Below are 16,820 nucleotides of genomic sequence, written 5' to 3' on the forward strand. Positions count from 1 at the left end.
GAAGACACTTTTCCTAATTACATTGGCTACAGTCAAAATAATAGAGTTAAAAGCCATCAGCAAGAAGGTGGGCTTTAATGGAGACAATGCAATTTGCTCCCTTCAGCTAGGCTTTCCTTTCAAAGACGAGACAGCTGTGCTCAGTTAAAAAGCCCTCTTTGCCTTTATCAAAGAATACCCTGGCTTTTTTCATTAAGGATTTGATAAGGGAAACTCCAGGATTGTGAGTAAGAAGTTTTCCCTATCCTTGAGGTAAAACCACACGAGGTTAGAGCTGTAGCAATTTCTATGGCTTACAAACACAATAGGTCAATGAAGTCAATTTTGGAGCCTACTTTCTGGCGAAGTAAATCAATCTTCACAGACTGCTATCTCAAAGATGTCCTGACCCAGTATGAGGATTGCTGTTTCCTGGGTCCGTATGTTACCTCCGGCTTCGTAGTTGGAGAAGGGTCTACTGCCTCTTCCTGATAACTTAATATATACCCTTGCCTTTTTTCTTGTACTTGTGTTCACAGGTTGTCTGTGAAGGTTATCGCAGCCTTCCGTCAGTCTGGGATGCAAGTCAAGTTAGTTTTAATGTGTTCACAGGTTGTCTGTGAAGGTTGTCGCAGCCTTCCGTCAATCTGGGATGCAAATCAAATTAGTTTTATAGTTTTAATGTGTTCACAAGTTGTCTGTGAAGGTTGTCGCAGCCTTCCATCAGTCTGGGATGCAACTCAAGCTAGTTTTAAAAAAAAAAAAAAAATCTTTTTTGGAGTAGGTGGTCAGAATCAGTATCTTTGGCTATGCCAGGTTTGCAAGGGTGGTGGTCTAGCCACGCTAAGGTCGAGGACCTTGTGGCATCCCCAATGAATTTTACAGCCCCCTGAGTGGATCGCTGAGTCTCTTAAGGAATGCAGGCGAAATGAGGCAGTATCATTGTGAAGCCAGCTTCCTTATCAGGTTAGAACCAGATTGTTAGTAATACTAATTGTAGCTATTAATAATTATACGAATTTCCAATGGGATGAGGTTTTCAACCCACCACCAATGGTGTCAATCAGCTATATATATGTAACTACCAGGGAAGTTACATATTTAAAAATGGTATTTTTATTATAAAACAAACTTTTAAATATACTTACCTGGTACTTACATATATAAAAGGGCCCTCCCTCCTCCCCTCTGAAAACAGACATGGAATTTCTAAAGAATTTTGGGAATGGTTCTATTAACCTATGAGAGATGGCGCTCATGTATGACCACCTACTGTCATGGCGGCGATCGCCACGAATTTGAATTTTCTGTTGTGCCGCTTCGAAACGCGAGATTTAAGCTATATATATATGTAACTACCAGGTAAGTATATTTAAAAATTTATTTTATAATAAAAATACCATGTTTCATTGGAGAGATTAGCCATAATTGAAATTTTTTTTTTTTCAGGACTGAAATGTCTATCAAAGATAGTTTCATTCTAGTAAATAGTCTAGGAAATTCCATGGATTTTGTAAATAGCTTTAACTTGTGCTTTATACCTCCAATTTTTACAGTTCCAAGTGACCATTTAGTCTCATTTTTATATTTGAATGTAGGGGTAGGTACAAGTATTATGAATGAATTTTAGACAGCTTGAGTATAGAATTCAATTAATTTTTACAGGTGTTACATTTCCTCCTGTGGACAATGAACGAGAAGGAGTCACATGAGGTCGAGACAGAAAATCCCCGCCCCAATAAAGGTGATCACGAATCAGAGGAGCAGCATGAGCATGGACAAACAGAGGTGCGCACCAATTTATCCACTGATCATGTGGAGAAAACCAAAGGACAAGAGGATGAAAGACTACATCCAATGTTACCTATTCATATGCCAAATCAACAGGAACCAGAAGGACCAAAGGAACCAGGAGGATATGTTAGGAGGCCTGGATTTAGAAGTAAGTCTGGTATCGGTCCTCCTCCACGCCCATTCAAGAAGGCACGATATGCGTGGGAAATAAAGAATTATGAACACACTTTAAATAATATGACTCAGAATTTAGGCGAGTGCTCAACAGATCTTCATGATGAGAGTCAAGATTCCCAGTCTAGTGATGTGAATAGTGAAGGCAGTCAGGAAGATGGCGTTATAGACCATCGAGAAGGATTATTGCCAGGTACTTTAGAAAGAGCAGCTTTTATGGATCCCAGAGCACGCCCACGACCGGACTTAATGCCACCCATCATGCCAGCACCCTATCCCACAACCTATGGTATGATGACTGCGCCGCCACCTCCAGATAGTGGTTTAAGGCCAAGTGACTGTTTGAAGGAGGGTCAGCAAATTCCTCCAGATCCTGATGCTGGTATATTGAGATGGCATACAAGACAGTTGTGTCGAAGTATATTTGATAACACGGTAAACCGAATGTTAGAAAACATGGGGTTTTCTCCAGTCACAGAAAGAAGTCAAGGGATCCATCCCTTGTTAGTCTTAAGTTTAAGTGACGATGAAGAGCGTGAGGCAGATGAGGCCCAGCAGCGTGCATTAGAAAATGAGGCACTGACTGCAGCTATGCACCACAAAGGGCTTTTTCTGCCTCCATATCATTATGACGCTTTAGAAAGTGGCGGCACTACCACTGACTATGATTCTTCAGATGATGATAGTGACCTTGGGGAAGATCCAGTTCCTGATGATCTGTCCCATGAAACTCACTTACATATGATCAGCAGACCCTTGCCTCGAGTACCTGTCATTCCCACAATGCCTGCTTTGCCGGCCCCTCCCACTGAACCTGTTGTTCCCCCATGCCCCCAACCTGTTTCCCCTCACCTGATTCCGCCCCAACGGCCTCAAGAGCCAGACTGTGATGAGCATGCCTGTGATGCTGCGGTACCTAGGAAAGATACGAATTCTGAAGAGGAAGAATCTGTTCTAGACAACAATAAAAACTCTGTAGTTGGGGACCAGAATGGCTGTATGACTGAGGATACTGAAAGCAGAGGTTCTGCTGAGAGACAAGTAGTAGATACTCCTAATAACAAAACTGAAAACGAAAATAACAACGACAAATATTTTGTAGACCAAGCCATTGAAATGGCTATCAAGCAACAGGGCTTGGGTTACCAACAAGCGTGATGATGTCCCCACAGTCTCTAGTTAGCTTGATCAATTTGCATTTCTCTGTTTCTGCCATCCCTTCCTGTGAGTGTTGCCGAATGTGTGAATATTAGACTAGATTTTTTGCCGAACATTGAGATATTGTCGTTGCTATGTTTGCTGTCATCTGCCATAATATCATGACAATTAAAGAGACTTCAAGAAAAATCTTTGCTAATGAAAGTCCAAAGTTGATGAAGGGACGTGGAGCTCTAATGGTATTTTCCTAGTCTTTTCAGTCAAAGTATGTTTATATTTTCAGAGCATGATACTCATTACTTTAGGGTTTATTTATAGAATTCTGAATGTCAAATTATGAGCCTTTTGTAGTGATCAATAAGCTTAAACTGTCTTGAAACTGGCCTTTTTTATATTCATAATTTTCCAGCCTTGGAACTGAAAACATCTAGGGTCCTGGAAGATTGAAACTACAGTAGTTAATGAAATCACAATTTAAATTATTTTGGTAATATTGTTACCAGGCAATGCTGGTAAGTAAAATTTTCTTAACTTGACCACTACAAAAGACATTTCCAATCTGACTTTGTTTTGAATGATATTTTGGGAACAAAGTCACAAAATACTTTATTGAAGATTGATATTACAGTATAAAGATTATTGAAGCTTTAATAATTGCAGACTATGTTAGGTTGTAGCAAAATGTTCCAAATTTATTGTACATTTTATTTTTCACAAGCGGATCTTAGTTCACCCAAAGCAATAGTACAGTACATTTATTGTTATGAATTTTTAAGACTTGCTTCAACCTGATGTAAGATCTCATGTTTCATATACTTGACACTAAAAATATCTCGGATTGCTGTGAAAGAGTTCCTTAGATGTAAGACCAAATCAGATGGTATTTATGAACTCATTATAAAAGAGCCCTTTTCTGGTAGCTGTCCCAGATCCGATTTTTAGGCTGTTAGTTAAAGGCTTACAGTAAATCACATGATTAGGAGCTTTCTGAATCTCACTAAAGTACTGAATGGTATTTTGTACAAATACTATTATAAAAGCACGTGCAACAATTTCATGCCAGAACAAAAGAGATTTCTCTGATGTAAACACGTGGATGTTTTGATTTATTTTGAGGTTCATAAGTGTATGAATGCCTTTATAAAGGAATAGATAAGTATATGGACTGATGATGCCATTGTGTTAGTTTTCATAGATAACTTGTCAATAGGTAAGTTTATTACACCCTTCAGGGCAGCCTAGCTAAGGAAGTGGTTTGGTGAAGCTTGTCAGCTTGGCATTACAATCCGTCCTATAGATTAGTTGCAGGACTTTATGACCCAGTTTTTTTGGAGTTTTCTGCTGTATTTTTTTCTATTTTACAAGTTTAATTTTTTCCTGCTATACTAGGTACTTTACTATACTTCTAATAGCTTGTTTTTGTAAGTTATATTCATTCAAGTTTAATTTTTTCCCATTTTGATTATAAATTTTGATAATTTAAAGCTAACCTCAAACTGAGTTAATAAAAAAGAATGCACACACTCACTTGTATCTCATGGTTAAGGCTCTGCTAATGAAGTTGTTCTTGAAGAATGTAACTGGTTGTGATGTAAAGTCAATTAGCTGAAGTATATAATTTTGTGGATTTATATTTTTTCCTCAAATTTTCTGCTCATTGTCCATTGATACTGGGTCTTGGGATTCTGTCTCCAACCAATTTTGTATTGCTTAAAGTTGATGCTATTATGGATCCTTGAAGTTTGAAAAGTATTTCACCAATATATTGAGTGTATGGATGAGACATTGCTTGCTCTGTCTGGCCCTGAAGGATGTGGCTTACTAGTTACCATACTCATATGACCAAATTTTTTTATTATCAAGTTTAAATTTGGTTTTACACTTTGGCAAGTCACTTTAGATACTGAAGATTTTACATTGATGAGATGGTGTTCAAGGTCATTTACTGTGTTACTACACTTGTTATTGAAGTGGTTGACTTAAAAGGAGATTGTATCCCTGATTTCATGGTGAGTAATGCTCATAATTTTGGGTAGTATGCAAGTTCCTCAGTTTCCTAAACATGGACCTTATTAATACTTAATCTCTTTGGCCAAACCTATGAAAGCGGTGTGAAGCCGAGTGTTATTTTAGAACCAATGAAAAATATTACAATATAACATTACATCAGTGATTGCTACATACTCAATATGATCTTTCTGTCTGAACTGTTCCTTTTTTCCATGATTTCTTGGGACTTCTTAGAGGTATTTGTCATGCTCCTTATCATATAACTACTTCTGTTGTTCTTTCCTCCTCGTAATGTGTCCAAACAATGTCATTTTTTTAGATAGCCATCATTTTTCAGCCTCTGAACACCTCTCTCCACATCCTCATCCTTAATACTTTATTCTCATTCTACTTTGGTCTTATCACAAAACATGCATTCGCTCTCTGATTTTAGTAGCTATAATACTGCTGCATTGAGTAATATAGCCTTTGTTACAGATTAAAAGAAATTGTGTGAATATTTAAATAATAATGATAGGGAAATTTTATCGGAATATTCAAATGCAATCATCCAATGTTTATACTCCCAATGGTAATACAAATGGTCTGCTTCTTAGATATGTCTATCTATCAAAATATGCTTTTCCATGTCTTTTTCCCAAGTATTTGAACTACTATTATCTGAAGTATGGTGTAGGGTTTAACATTCATTCAAGGGTATCATGTTATTTCATAAAGGTTTCCGTAAATCACCATACACAATGTGCGAGTGCTTGGACAGATAGATAGGTCTGTCCTCGCCTAACTTGTTCTGGTATTTTATTTGATTTCATATTTGATGCCTGTTGCAAAACAGATTGATAGGTTGTGTTTTATAGCTGTGTCAAGTTGAGTATAGAGGCTTCTCTCTCTCTCTCTCTCTCTCTCTCTCTCTCTCTCTCTCTCTCTCTCTCTCTCTCTCTCTCTCTCTCTCTCTCTCTCTCTCTGTATATTTTATGAGTATGAAGCTATACAATATATATAATGTATAATGCCTTTCCCACAATTAAACAACTTAATTTATCAATTAATACCTCCGTGATTATCGTATTTATTTCTTGGAAAATAATAAAAAATATATGGTGAAAAAGAAAAGTTGCTAGCCATTTATGCATACATCCCAAACATTGAGCATCATTCACTGGGGAATACGCTAACATTTACATGCTTGTTGAATATTTACAACCTAATAGTTTTTTCTCCTCACAGGAGAATTATTGTGGGCTACTTTTTGTAGCGGTTATGGTTTAGTTAAAAGACAGTGATGAAGTTAACTCTATTGAAAAGAAATATATAAATGCGGTTTCAGTTTTCTATTCTCATTGCAGTTTATGCTGAACTAGTAATTGATATGTGTTTTGATTTTGATGGATGATTGAATTGATGCATTACAGTATCCAGACAAAATAGTGTTTTGGCTGCTAACTTGCAAATCAACTTCAATTTTTTGTGTTAATTTAGTTTTTCTTCAATAATTATTTTTGTGTTTGGTAATTAATTTAAAGGAAATTTTATTAAATTATGTTTCCAATTTTATTTTCATTAGTTAGATAATAAATGTAAAATGTCTGACATGAAATTCTTAATAGAATATGGTATGCTAAACATTTGTAGCTGGGTAACGATATAACCCCTGTTTGGAATGGGCTTCTAGGATAAAACTTTTGTAAATCTTGTAATAGCTGAGAGTAATTCCCTTTATACTGTGATTATGGATTTGTTTTTGAATTGTTTGCATGTCTTAGAATATCACTGGTGGCTGAAACATGTTTGCAGTTTTTAAACTGGTGTTAGGAACAAATCATTACAGTGTTGTTAAGCTTGTGTCACTGTGCAGTACAGTATTCATATCGGAATGTCAAGTGGCTTCCAAGATCCATCTCCTGTTACGTGTGAATTTTACTTGAGGGTGTTAATGGATTAATGAAACTGCATGTACTGTATGTAAAGAAACTCTTTCATGTTAATTTTACATACGAGATACTTTTTGTTCTCACCATTCATCTGGCATCGTGATAGTTTTCTTAGCATATACTTGGTTTTAGAAGTCATTCTTTATCAATAATTACATTGTAAACTTTTTAATATGTTTTCCCTGTGCCATATTCCACTGCTTACACTGTTTCCAATTTGTATCCCCTAAGATTATATTAGCTTCTTTTTTTGTAAGATCTTTATTTTAATTACAATTATTCGTAACGAACAGATAAATCCATGTGAATGAACAGAACTTCCTTTAATAATTGTAACGTAGCTGTATGGTCATTGCTGCATGAAGAAAATTTAGTATTACATTTGGAAAAGAGGAACTGAAAGTTCTTCCATATTGAAGGCGATACTGTTTTGAGAAACTATCACAGGTCATTTTACCCCTAATAGTTAAGAGTTTAAGAGATTCATTGACTGGTTAATTTTTTTTTTGCTTATTGTGTTTTACAAAAACTTGATGTCTTGAGTATGATTGAAGTATAGTTTTTGTTTTTTGGGTGTCATTTAACTAGTATGTTGAAATAGGCCTCAACTGTGTTCTAAGAAATGTCAGTGAAATTTGAATATTGGTATGGTTTATCAATAAAAATTATATAATCCTATTTCAAGAACATATTATTGAACACTCATGGAAGAGAAAATACTAGTGACTATACTGTATACTCATATGGTGGAATGATTCTGTTCAGAGTCTGGAAATAGTTCAAACCGAGTATGTAGAAGTTTGACGCTTTGGTCTGGTTGAAATTCTCTTGAATGTTTGCTAATTGATTTAAAACTATAGATATTGTATAAAGGTATCTAATGAAAGTTGCACAGTATGACCCCTTTAGAGGGTTTAGTAGTAAACTTTTTTAAAAGCAAAATTTATTCTATCATCAGTATAACTTTACATATATAGATGTGTTGAAACCTACTCTTAAACATTGTAATGATTTTTAAAATGGTAACATTAAAAGCACAATACATTTTAAGAAACCTGGAGCCCAAAATTTAGACTGGTACATATTGCATATAATTGTCATACAACTCCAATGTTTAAATCCGTTAAATGCATGTAATTTGATGTCATGTTATGTAATAGAAAGCAGTATGTTGAGTACATGGAATTGTAATTTGGCTTTGGTACTGTGAGCAAAGTTTCCAAGTTTTATCAGTGTGTTTTAGCATTTTTTAAAAATAATTTGTGGAAAAGGTTACTTTGATAATCTACAAATGCAGTACAATGTGCGTACATAACATACAAATTTTATTATGGGGAGACCAGAAGGAGTTGGATAGATTAAATGTCCAGATAAATTAACTATTTTACTATTGTACTTGGGATTGGTCCTCCTGTTGTCATGACTTCATAGCGCACTGAACTTTTGCCTGTACACTATGTGGTTAGTTTTCATTAGTGGGCAGTTCAATGTATTGCAGTAATATCTGTAGAGATAAGCAATGTCTTTACCCTCTTATTTTGCAAACCAGACCACATATACCTTCTGTAATATCTAGGGGTAACTTTATTATTTTTTTATTTATTTTTTTACTTTCACAATAACCACAGAAAAAGTTGTGGTGTTTCACTTAACCAAGATACAGTTCTTGGAGATTAATATTTAAGGGTAATCTTTATATTTGTTTTCTTATCTTACTTTTGATTTACAAAATGACCACAGAAGGAAGTTATGGTATGTTTTCACTTGCCAAGATACAGTTCTTGGGGAGTGTGCTTATTGGTTTAACTCTTGAGAATTTTTTTTTAAGGTATTGTAGTTGTTATTTGGAAGATTTTCTTTAAGCTCAAAATCATATGGGAAATTATCTATGGTAGATTTTATTTAGATGAAGTTCTCTGACGTGTGCATTAAACTGTATATTTTTAATTTGGGTACTAGATTTGGGTTTTACAAAGAAGGAAATTTCAATTGGATCTATTTAATTTTAAATTAGAGTTTTGGTTGCCTTTAGCTCTCTGTAACTGCATTGCATATCATAATGCCCATTTTCTTATTTCAACAGAGTGGCTCTTTGTTTAAGTTTTGTCTGGAACTCTTTTACCTTTATTAGGGATCTTATTTTTTCCAAGGTATCTTGAAAGTTTTGAAAAGTTTGTAAACTCTTCTGAACAATGCTTCAATTTTCCTATACAGTATAGAGAAAAAAGATATCTTAAAAAGAAAATAGTCATTCAAATATTTGTTTTAGTTGAGATATTGATAATTTACTGGCATAAGCACAACTGGGCCTTACTTTACTTGTCTTAGTCTGTCTGTCTACCAATTAAAGTACTGTAACTGTTGAGTGTACACCATTATTATGATAATTTGTGGAGTACACTTCTCCCTTGCATTGGTAGATGTTTAATGATTTGTCATTTTCTTTACTAGCCTAAATTATGTCTAATCTTTGATTACAGATTGTAATAGTATTGTTAATATTTTTATATATTTTTTTATATAAGATTTTAAATACTGTGGCACCCTTTTTACAGTACATTCAGTATCAGTGCTGTGATTTTATTTGCAGTTCTGTAGAAGAAAAATGTTGTGTAACATTTACCTAGTTTTAGGATTTTGAAGGGAATAAGAGGCCACCTTTCTTCCCTGTATGTTGTTGCTCATTCCAGTGTAATTTTATGTTTTCAGAGATTAATGTGTAGTATATTCATCTTAGTTACTCCTTCAATGTGAGTATTTATTGAAGAGCCATTTTTTGTTTTGGAAAATTCATTTAGAGTTTATTAAGTTCTTTGAGGACTAAAGGACAAGTGACATGCTTTGTCTTCCAACACCACTTTATTTATGAGTTAGCCATTGTATTCTTTAGCTTTGGATCTCATTTTGTTTTTGAATTTTTTCAACATATCCAACTGCTTATGCATTGGTTGAGAAAGGTAAAATCTTCATTATTCCTGGGCACTGTCAAAATAGTTTTATTTTTTAGGCAGTACAGTAGTTTCCGGATTATGATTAAGTATGTGAGTTTTCCCAAACAAATATGTGGTTGTTAGTAGTAGCAATAGGGACTTTTCATCTTTACTATTCCTTATGGTAAGGTTAAAAGTCTCAGTACAGCTTAACATACATACTGAGATCTAAATCTTGTTAATCACCATACGTTCTTAGAATCAAGAATTTTTTTTTTCTAATTTTGCAATATTCTTTTTCTTTTTGTGTTTGTCTCCACTTCTGAAAAGTAGGTTAGCTCAAAAGATACATTCACCCATTAAGAAACACTATATTTTAAGGTGTGGATGCTCATATTTGGCATGTTGACTGTCACTAGTTGTGTGGTGAACTCTATAGCCCACCAGTTTTCAAGAAAACTAATACTTACCAACTGATGTCATCAGTTTCCAAGGAAGCAACATTACTAAATATGGTTTAGATTTCTTCTGGAGGAAAACAGAAAGGTAAGTGGACTCTGTACCTAAATGGCTATAGACAAAGGAGTTCAAATAAGATAAATTCGTCTTTGTATTTGTGGATATTTCAGGTTCTGATCTCTAACTATGGTTGATGTGATGGACAAATTTGCTGTCAAAATATAGGCTTTTTATGAGAGGCAGCTGGAGGTTAATGAATTATTTCATTTTGAGCTTATAGGCAACTAGGAAACTATTAATGTTTAGTCTGATGTAGTAAAATGGGTTGACTACCAGGAAATGGATTGGAAATCACTTCTCCGTAGAAAGTCTTACAAAAAAAAAAAAGCTTCTTGTTATAGACAATGAGAGTCATATCCATTGAATACTAGCTGATGATATCAATGGCCAACCTTATTAGTGAGTAATATCATACTTTATCAGACCCAAGTGACATTTTGTGTAAATTGAGTATTCTATCCTTTTCTTGATACACTCATGCATAAGTAAAATCAGTTATGTTGGAACTTTTCTAAATTGCTCAAAATAACAATGTTTTTATTTAACTATTCATTTAAATAGATTGTGTATCTTCAATCGCTCCAGACAGTTCTTCACCTAGTGCAGGTAAAGGGCTTTTTACTATTGTTAAACTGGACCTTTAACCACTGTCATCTTTATTTAGCAGACACTTTTGATGTATGACTCTCATTACTATATCTGCAGACTGGAAGATAAGTAACTTGAGGGTTTGTATGGCTGAGAACTTTCAAGATTTTCCTTGAAAATTATCATTAATTAGTTCAAAGGTATGTAAGTCAAGACCACAGGCTTAATGGAATTTACATTTTTAAATACTTATTGTTCATTACTCAAATTTTTTGAGAAGTTTCATTTATTTTTATGTGTGATGAAAGTTAACAAGTTTAAATACATGACTCCAGGAGTACTTAAGCTTGCAAACTTTCCTTTATGATTCCTATAAATTTGGTTCGCATCAATTTTACCATTTTTTCGATCAGAGATGTTAAAGAGTAGTGTATAGGTACAGATGTGCCATGCTCTGCAACGTTTAAACATTAAAATTTCTTTAATTTTGATAAATGGTATTTAGAATTTCCTGTTAGTTTTACCTTTTTCTTTGCCATATTTCCCAAGTATTCATGGTTTTATCTTGAAAATCTTCTTAGCATTGTTTTCTTCTATTCATTTATTCATATGTTTTTGTATTGAAGAATTCTGTATCTCGGAAGTTATTGGAACATTTTAACATAACTTCCATTTTTTTTTTTTTCATGTAGGTGTTACTTTTAAAACTGTTGAGTTTGATCTGTCATGATTTTGCCTTTTTGATTACCATAGCATATTTTTGAAATAGTTTTTGTCAGGGAAATAGTAACATGAGAGGGTTGAGTACTGCTATTTCAATCAGAATAAGGGAAGCATCATAGATTCTGAATCTTTGTAGGATCTTGATTGTGATTGGGGTTAGAGTATTTGCTGGCTTTTGTTCCTTCTCTTTTTTTATGTAAAAAGGGAACGCTTATGTAAATATGTAGTGTTTGATATGCTGTCATCCATATAAGTCTTTCAGTTGCTTTTTATGTTTGTATGTTCCTGTAATGTGATGTCATAGGAAATGTGATGAACAGGAATGGTATTTAAGCTCATAGCCTGTCTTTACGTTTAAATTAAGATTATCGCACTCAATGAAAATACTGTAATCTTACTCTTAGACTTTTGTTTTGTCAAGCACAAACAGAACAGTTTATGGTGTTAGTATTCCTTTTTTTTATACTTAACATGCACAACAGTGGGCAGTGGTTACTCACTTAAATGAGAACTTTACAGTGCTCAAAGCTTTTGAGTGCTATGGATTTAGAATCTCTCTTTTTACTTTTTATTTACTTGTTCTAACCAGAGATTTTTCAAAAGCTCAACTTTAGATGTATTGTATATCACTTACATGAAGATGGTATTTGAGTTGGTTTGAATGTTGAATACTCTGGGGAAGAATAAATTGATATCTCTTCTATGGTTATATGTCATTTGGAAACTCAAGTGTATGTACTAGCAACCTGTCAATTGAAGCTCGCTTTAATCATACCTGCTGAGAGATGAGATTCCAAGATATACTAAAAGTTCTTTGAGAAAGTAAATCAGTTTTTTGTGTTGGAAAATTTGTAAATCGCTGTATCCAAATTTTATTACTGTACAGTACTGAATTCCACTTTCAGCCCTTTGCTTTATATAAAATTATAAGCAAGTATGAATAAAGAGTGACTGCAGAACAGCAGGTAATTTGAATCCCAATTTCAATTTGATGGGCTCATTTTGTATATAAGGTAGCAAAATTATATATATAGGGTTTATTTTCAGTTGAGAAATTAAAATTTTTTTTTTTGTTTCTTCATTTTTACTTTTTTCTTCAAGACTAATGCTGACTGTACCTAAAACTTATATAGTTAAGTCACTGAAATTGAAATTTAAGAAAAAAAATTTACTAATCACTTTGTAGAATGATATTGAATAGATTGGTTTCTTGAGTGTCTTTTATACTAAGGAGAGGAGGTACAGTACCTGTAGTTCATTGTCTCAAATATATTATGTACATTGTTTGGTATATCTTAAGAAATGTTTTCACATCAACAGAGGTTTGCTTTCTATATTGTATCTGTCGTTTAAGTTTCCTTGAAGGACATCCTTGGATATATTGTACGAATTTTGTGAGCTGCATTCTGTAATAGTCTCCAAACTGAACCACTTCTCAATAGTGGATTCTATCTCAGAAAGAAAAAAGTGGAAAATAGAAACAGAAAGGAAAAACTTATATTTGATTAGTGTTTATTATTTTGAATTCTATATTGAGATTATAGTTTTATTTATTTTTCTTTTAGCAAGCATTTATTTTTTTCTTGAGGTGCTAACGAATTCAGTTTTCATGAGGACAGTTGTCATACTTACTAAATCTTTGTTTTTATTTTTTGTTCTTCAAAATACTGTACCATCTAATTAATACTGTAGACACAAAGTCCATGTTTCAGTGGACACATTATTAGGCATAATTGCCTTCTGAATTAATGATGATGAACTTTATCTTGACTGTTTGAATGATATAGCCCTATTTGTTTCAATACTTCCCATCTTGTGCAGCTGGAGTGGTGGTAAGAGTTCAGTCTTAGTCAGCTGAAAGTGAAAATAGTTTTGAAGATATTTGAAAATATTAGCCTACTGTAATTTTAATTGTCTAAGGGGTTTTTAATTAAACAATTGGGTTGTCAGTACAAGTTATCTTTTCTTAGAGGTTTTTAGTGTCTTGAATTCTTTTTAAAGCTCATATCACGATAAGTTAGAGAAAATTTTCATGATTCATTAACGAAATACTGTACTGTATCTGGATATACAGCATACCATTTGCCTTAGACCATGTTATATGTGGTTGGTAGCAGATCCCTTCAGCTGATGAAGCCTGAAATGAATATTTGTAAAAGCCATCTTCTGAGCTATGATACTTTCTCTATTATAGTTTTATTTTTATAATTATGATGCTGTGCTTCATTTATTATTATTGTAGAAAAGCTGTTTCAGTCTGAAACTGAAAATAACTGTGATCACAATTTACTGAAATTCACTAGACGTTGTTTAAGGAGTTCTTGTGATGTGTGACCTATTGCAGTGTCTTGTGAAAGATGAAGGTGTGATTTTTTAACGAGACACCATTGACTTGTGGGAAAGTATTTTTGCGTTGGCAATTCAACTTTGAAACGGCTATGGAGAGGGAAGTGTTGTCACTCTCCAATCTCAAAAGTAAGGCTTTGTGAATTATATACATAATTGGTAGCTTTATATGAATTCTATTTGGGGTATTAGGGAAAGCTAGAAAAAAATCATGGCATAAGCTTTGTACTATACCCTTGGCTGTAAAACAAAACTAAATAAAAATGTTCTAGTACTAATGTTTTTATTATTCTTTGTTTTTTTTGTATATGTAAGTTAGCAAGGTAGCAGTGTAATTCTGTGAATATCTAAAACATATTTGTTAGTTTGGAGGTATAAGCCTTAGGCCACTAGTATGAGTTTGAGTAAGCTGTCCAAATTGAGGTATAGTAGTGTCAATTTTGTTACCCTTTTAGTGATTCTAAATAACCTAAAAAGCTTTTTTTATGTTATCTCTGATTTGCAATCAAGTTATATTTGTCTTACTTTTTTACTTGTAAATTGAGGTTTACAGGTTATAGAAAAGAACCAAGTTTGTTTGTTTTATATTTGCTATTGGTGAAATAATTCCTTATATTGTGTTGACAAGTTTATTGTACTGTACAGTAGGTTAAAAGTTATCATATATTCATATACTGCCCTTTGCATATCACCTCAATTGATTGCATATAGTGGGTGTAAATAATTTTTCTTACTATGAATCTAAGATCCCTTTCAATTGTATTCATGAGAAATGACAGTCTTGTTCTTCATTCATTAATCAGGAGTTGTTCTTTTTAGACTTATAACATTACTAGTGTACCTGAGCCATCAAAAAAGGGATTTTGACGTAGGAAAAATCTATTTTTGGGTGAGATAGCCATGTCGTCCTGATGGAAGTTCCCTCTAGCAACTATTATAAGAGAATTATCGTCAGGTATCACAGGGTTCTAACCCCCCGGAACGACTATCTGAAGATATCGTGTATAATCAGGGACGTATCCTAAGATAACCATAGGTATCTGCACCCCGAATAGACCTTTCCCAGTCTAATCCTCTTAAGGGGAAGGATAGTTGAGGAGCCGTTACATATCCTATCACCTTTCAGTGCTCCCATATGACCCTGCTGCTTCATTCCTTCTCCGCAGCTTGTTTGCTTCTGTGTGATTGTTTTGTGTGCACTCTTTTCACCTTTTTTCGAAGATTTTCTTAGTATGTCGGCTTCCTCCTCTTCATCAAAGTTGAGTATCTACCTCTCTTTGCCTTTTGTTTTAGCTGTTTTTGCTTTGGTTTCCATCGGGGAGTTATATTTTAGCTTTTGTGTGAGAGGAAGCCTGAGGACTTAGAGTCCAGCTAGCCATGGCGTCGGGTTTCGACATCTAAATATTTAGATAGGTAATCACACACAAATTCAACGCTTACTACCCCCCTCCCCCTTTCCTGACTACGATCCTACAGTGTCGGCAATTTTGTGGAGAGAGTAGTCTACAACTGTACCTCTTGGGGTATATCCCTCTCATCAAGGTATGACTATCCTTCTCCTACCCCAATGACCGGAAGAGACAGAGTAGTCATAACTGGCAGTGCCACTGAGCGTAACAAGAAAGAAATATATATATATATATATATATACAGTGGTACCTCTACATACGGATTTAATCCGTTCCACAACCGACTTTGGATATAGAAAATGTTCGGATGTCGAAACGAATTTTCCCATAAGAATACATTGAAATAGGATTAATCCGTGGTTGAGCCCAAAAACCTATGATAACTCCTTAATAAATTACTACACATAATTACACATGACAATAATGCACACTAAATTAGATAATAGACATGTAAAAAAGAATAATTATCAAAAAAATGATAAATAAGAAATGGATTTTTAGCATCACTTTACCTTAGAAACTTCAGCGCAGGTGTTGTTGGTCTTGCTACGCAGAGAGGAGACGGACGGGCGGCGAGGAGGTAGAGAGGTTAACTACGATAAACGTACGCTACCGTAACTTATTCTAACTTACACTAAGTGAACTTTAACCTAACTTAGCTTATTTATTTTTTTTTTCATATTTTATATTTTTTTTTTACATTTTCTTTTTTTCTTTTTGATGATTAATTTTAATCACTTTCATTCTCTCCACTTAAAATTGATTGAATTTTTTTCTTTTCACTTTTTTCTTTTTTCTTTGAACCACTTCCTTCCCCTTCATCACGAGTTCGCTTTGTAGTTTTTTTTAAAGAAGCTATCGATAGAAAGTTGCTTGGTACGGCTTTTCAGAAAGTTTCGAAAATGAATTAGGCAAACATCATCGAACTGCGCAACTACACGACAAACCTGCAATTTTTTTGGATGGTATTTGTCGAAGTCGACCACGTCTTGATATTTTCCTAACATCTCTTTTATTTGCGCCGAACCTAACACATGTTGTACCTCCTCGATCCCTTCCTCGTCATCACTCATGTGCTCAGACATAGCATGGAGTTCCTTGAGCTCCTCTGTGGTAAGTTCGTCGTGATGTTCGGCAACGAGTTCTGTGATGTCATCTGCATCGACCTCCAGACCCATGGACTGGCCAAGGGAGACGATTTCCTCTACGTCTTCCGCTGCACCCACCACGGGATCAGGTTCGGGGTCAAAACCTTCGAA

General features: G+C 34.3%; 1 protein-coding gene across 4 annotated transcripts in view; it reads left to right on the plus strand.

Moving 5' to 3' along the window:
• Positions 1-14,426, plus strand: part of LOC137654596 (uncharacterized) — a 114,507-nt gene extending 100,081 nt beyond the window's left edge. For all 4 annotated transcript variants that reach the window (XM_068388377.1, XM_068388386.1, XM_068388403.1 and 1 more), the window contains one exon: positions 1,645-14,426. In XM_068388377.1, the coding sequence (XP_068244478.1) occupies positions 1,645-3,105 (1,461 nt within the window). In that variant the 3' untranslated portion in view covers positions 3,106-14,426. The remainder of the gene's footprint in view (positions 1-1,644) is intronic.
• Positions 14,427-16,820: the final 2,394 nt, after the last annotated feature.

Source organism: Palaemon carinicauda, chromosome 1, assembly GCF_036898095.1.
Source record: "Palaemon carinicauda isolate YSFRI2023 chromosome 1, ASM3689809v2, whole genome shotgun sequence".
NCBI lineage: Eukaryota > Metazoa > Arthropoda > Malacostraca > Decapoda > Palaemonidae > Palaemon > Palaemon carinicauda.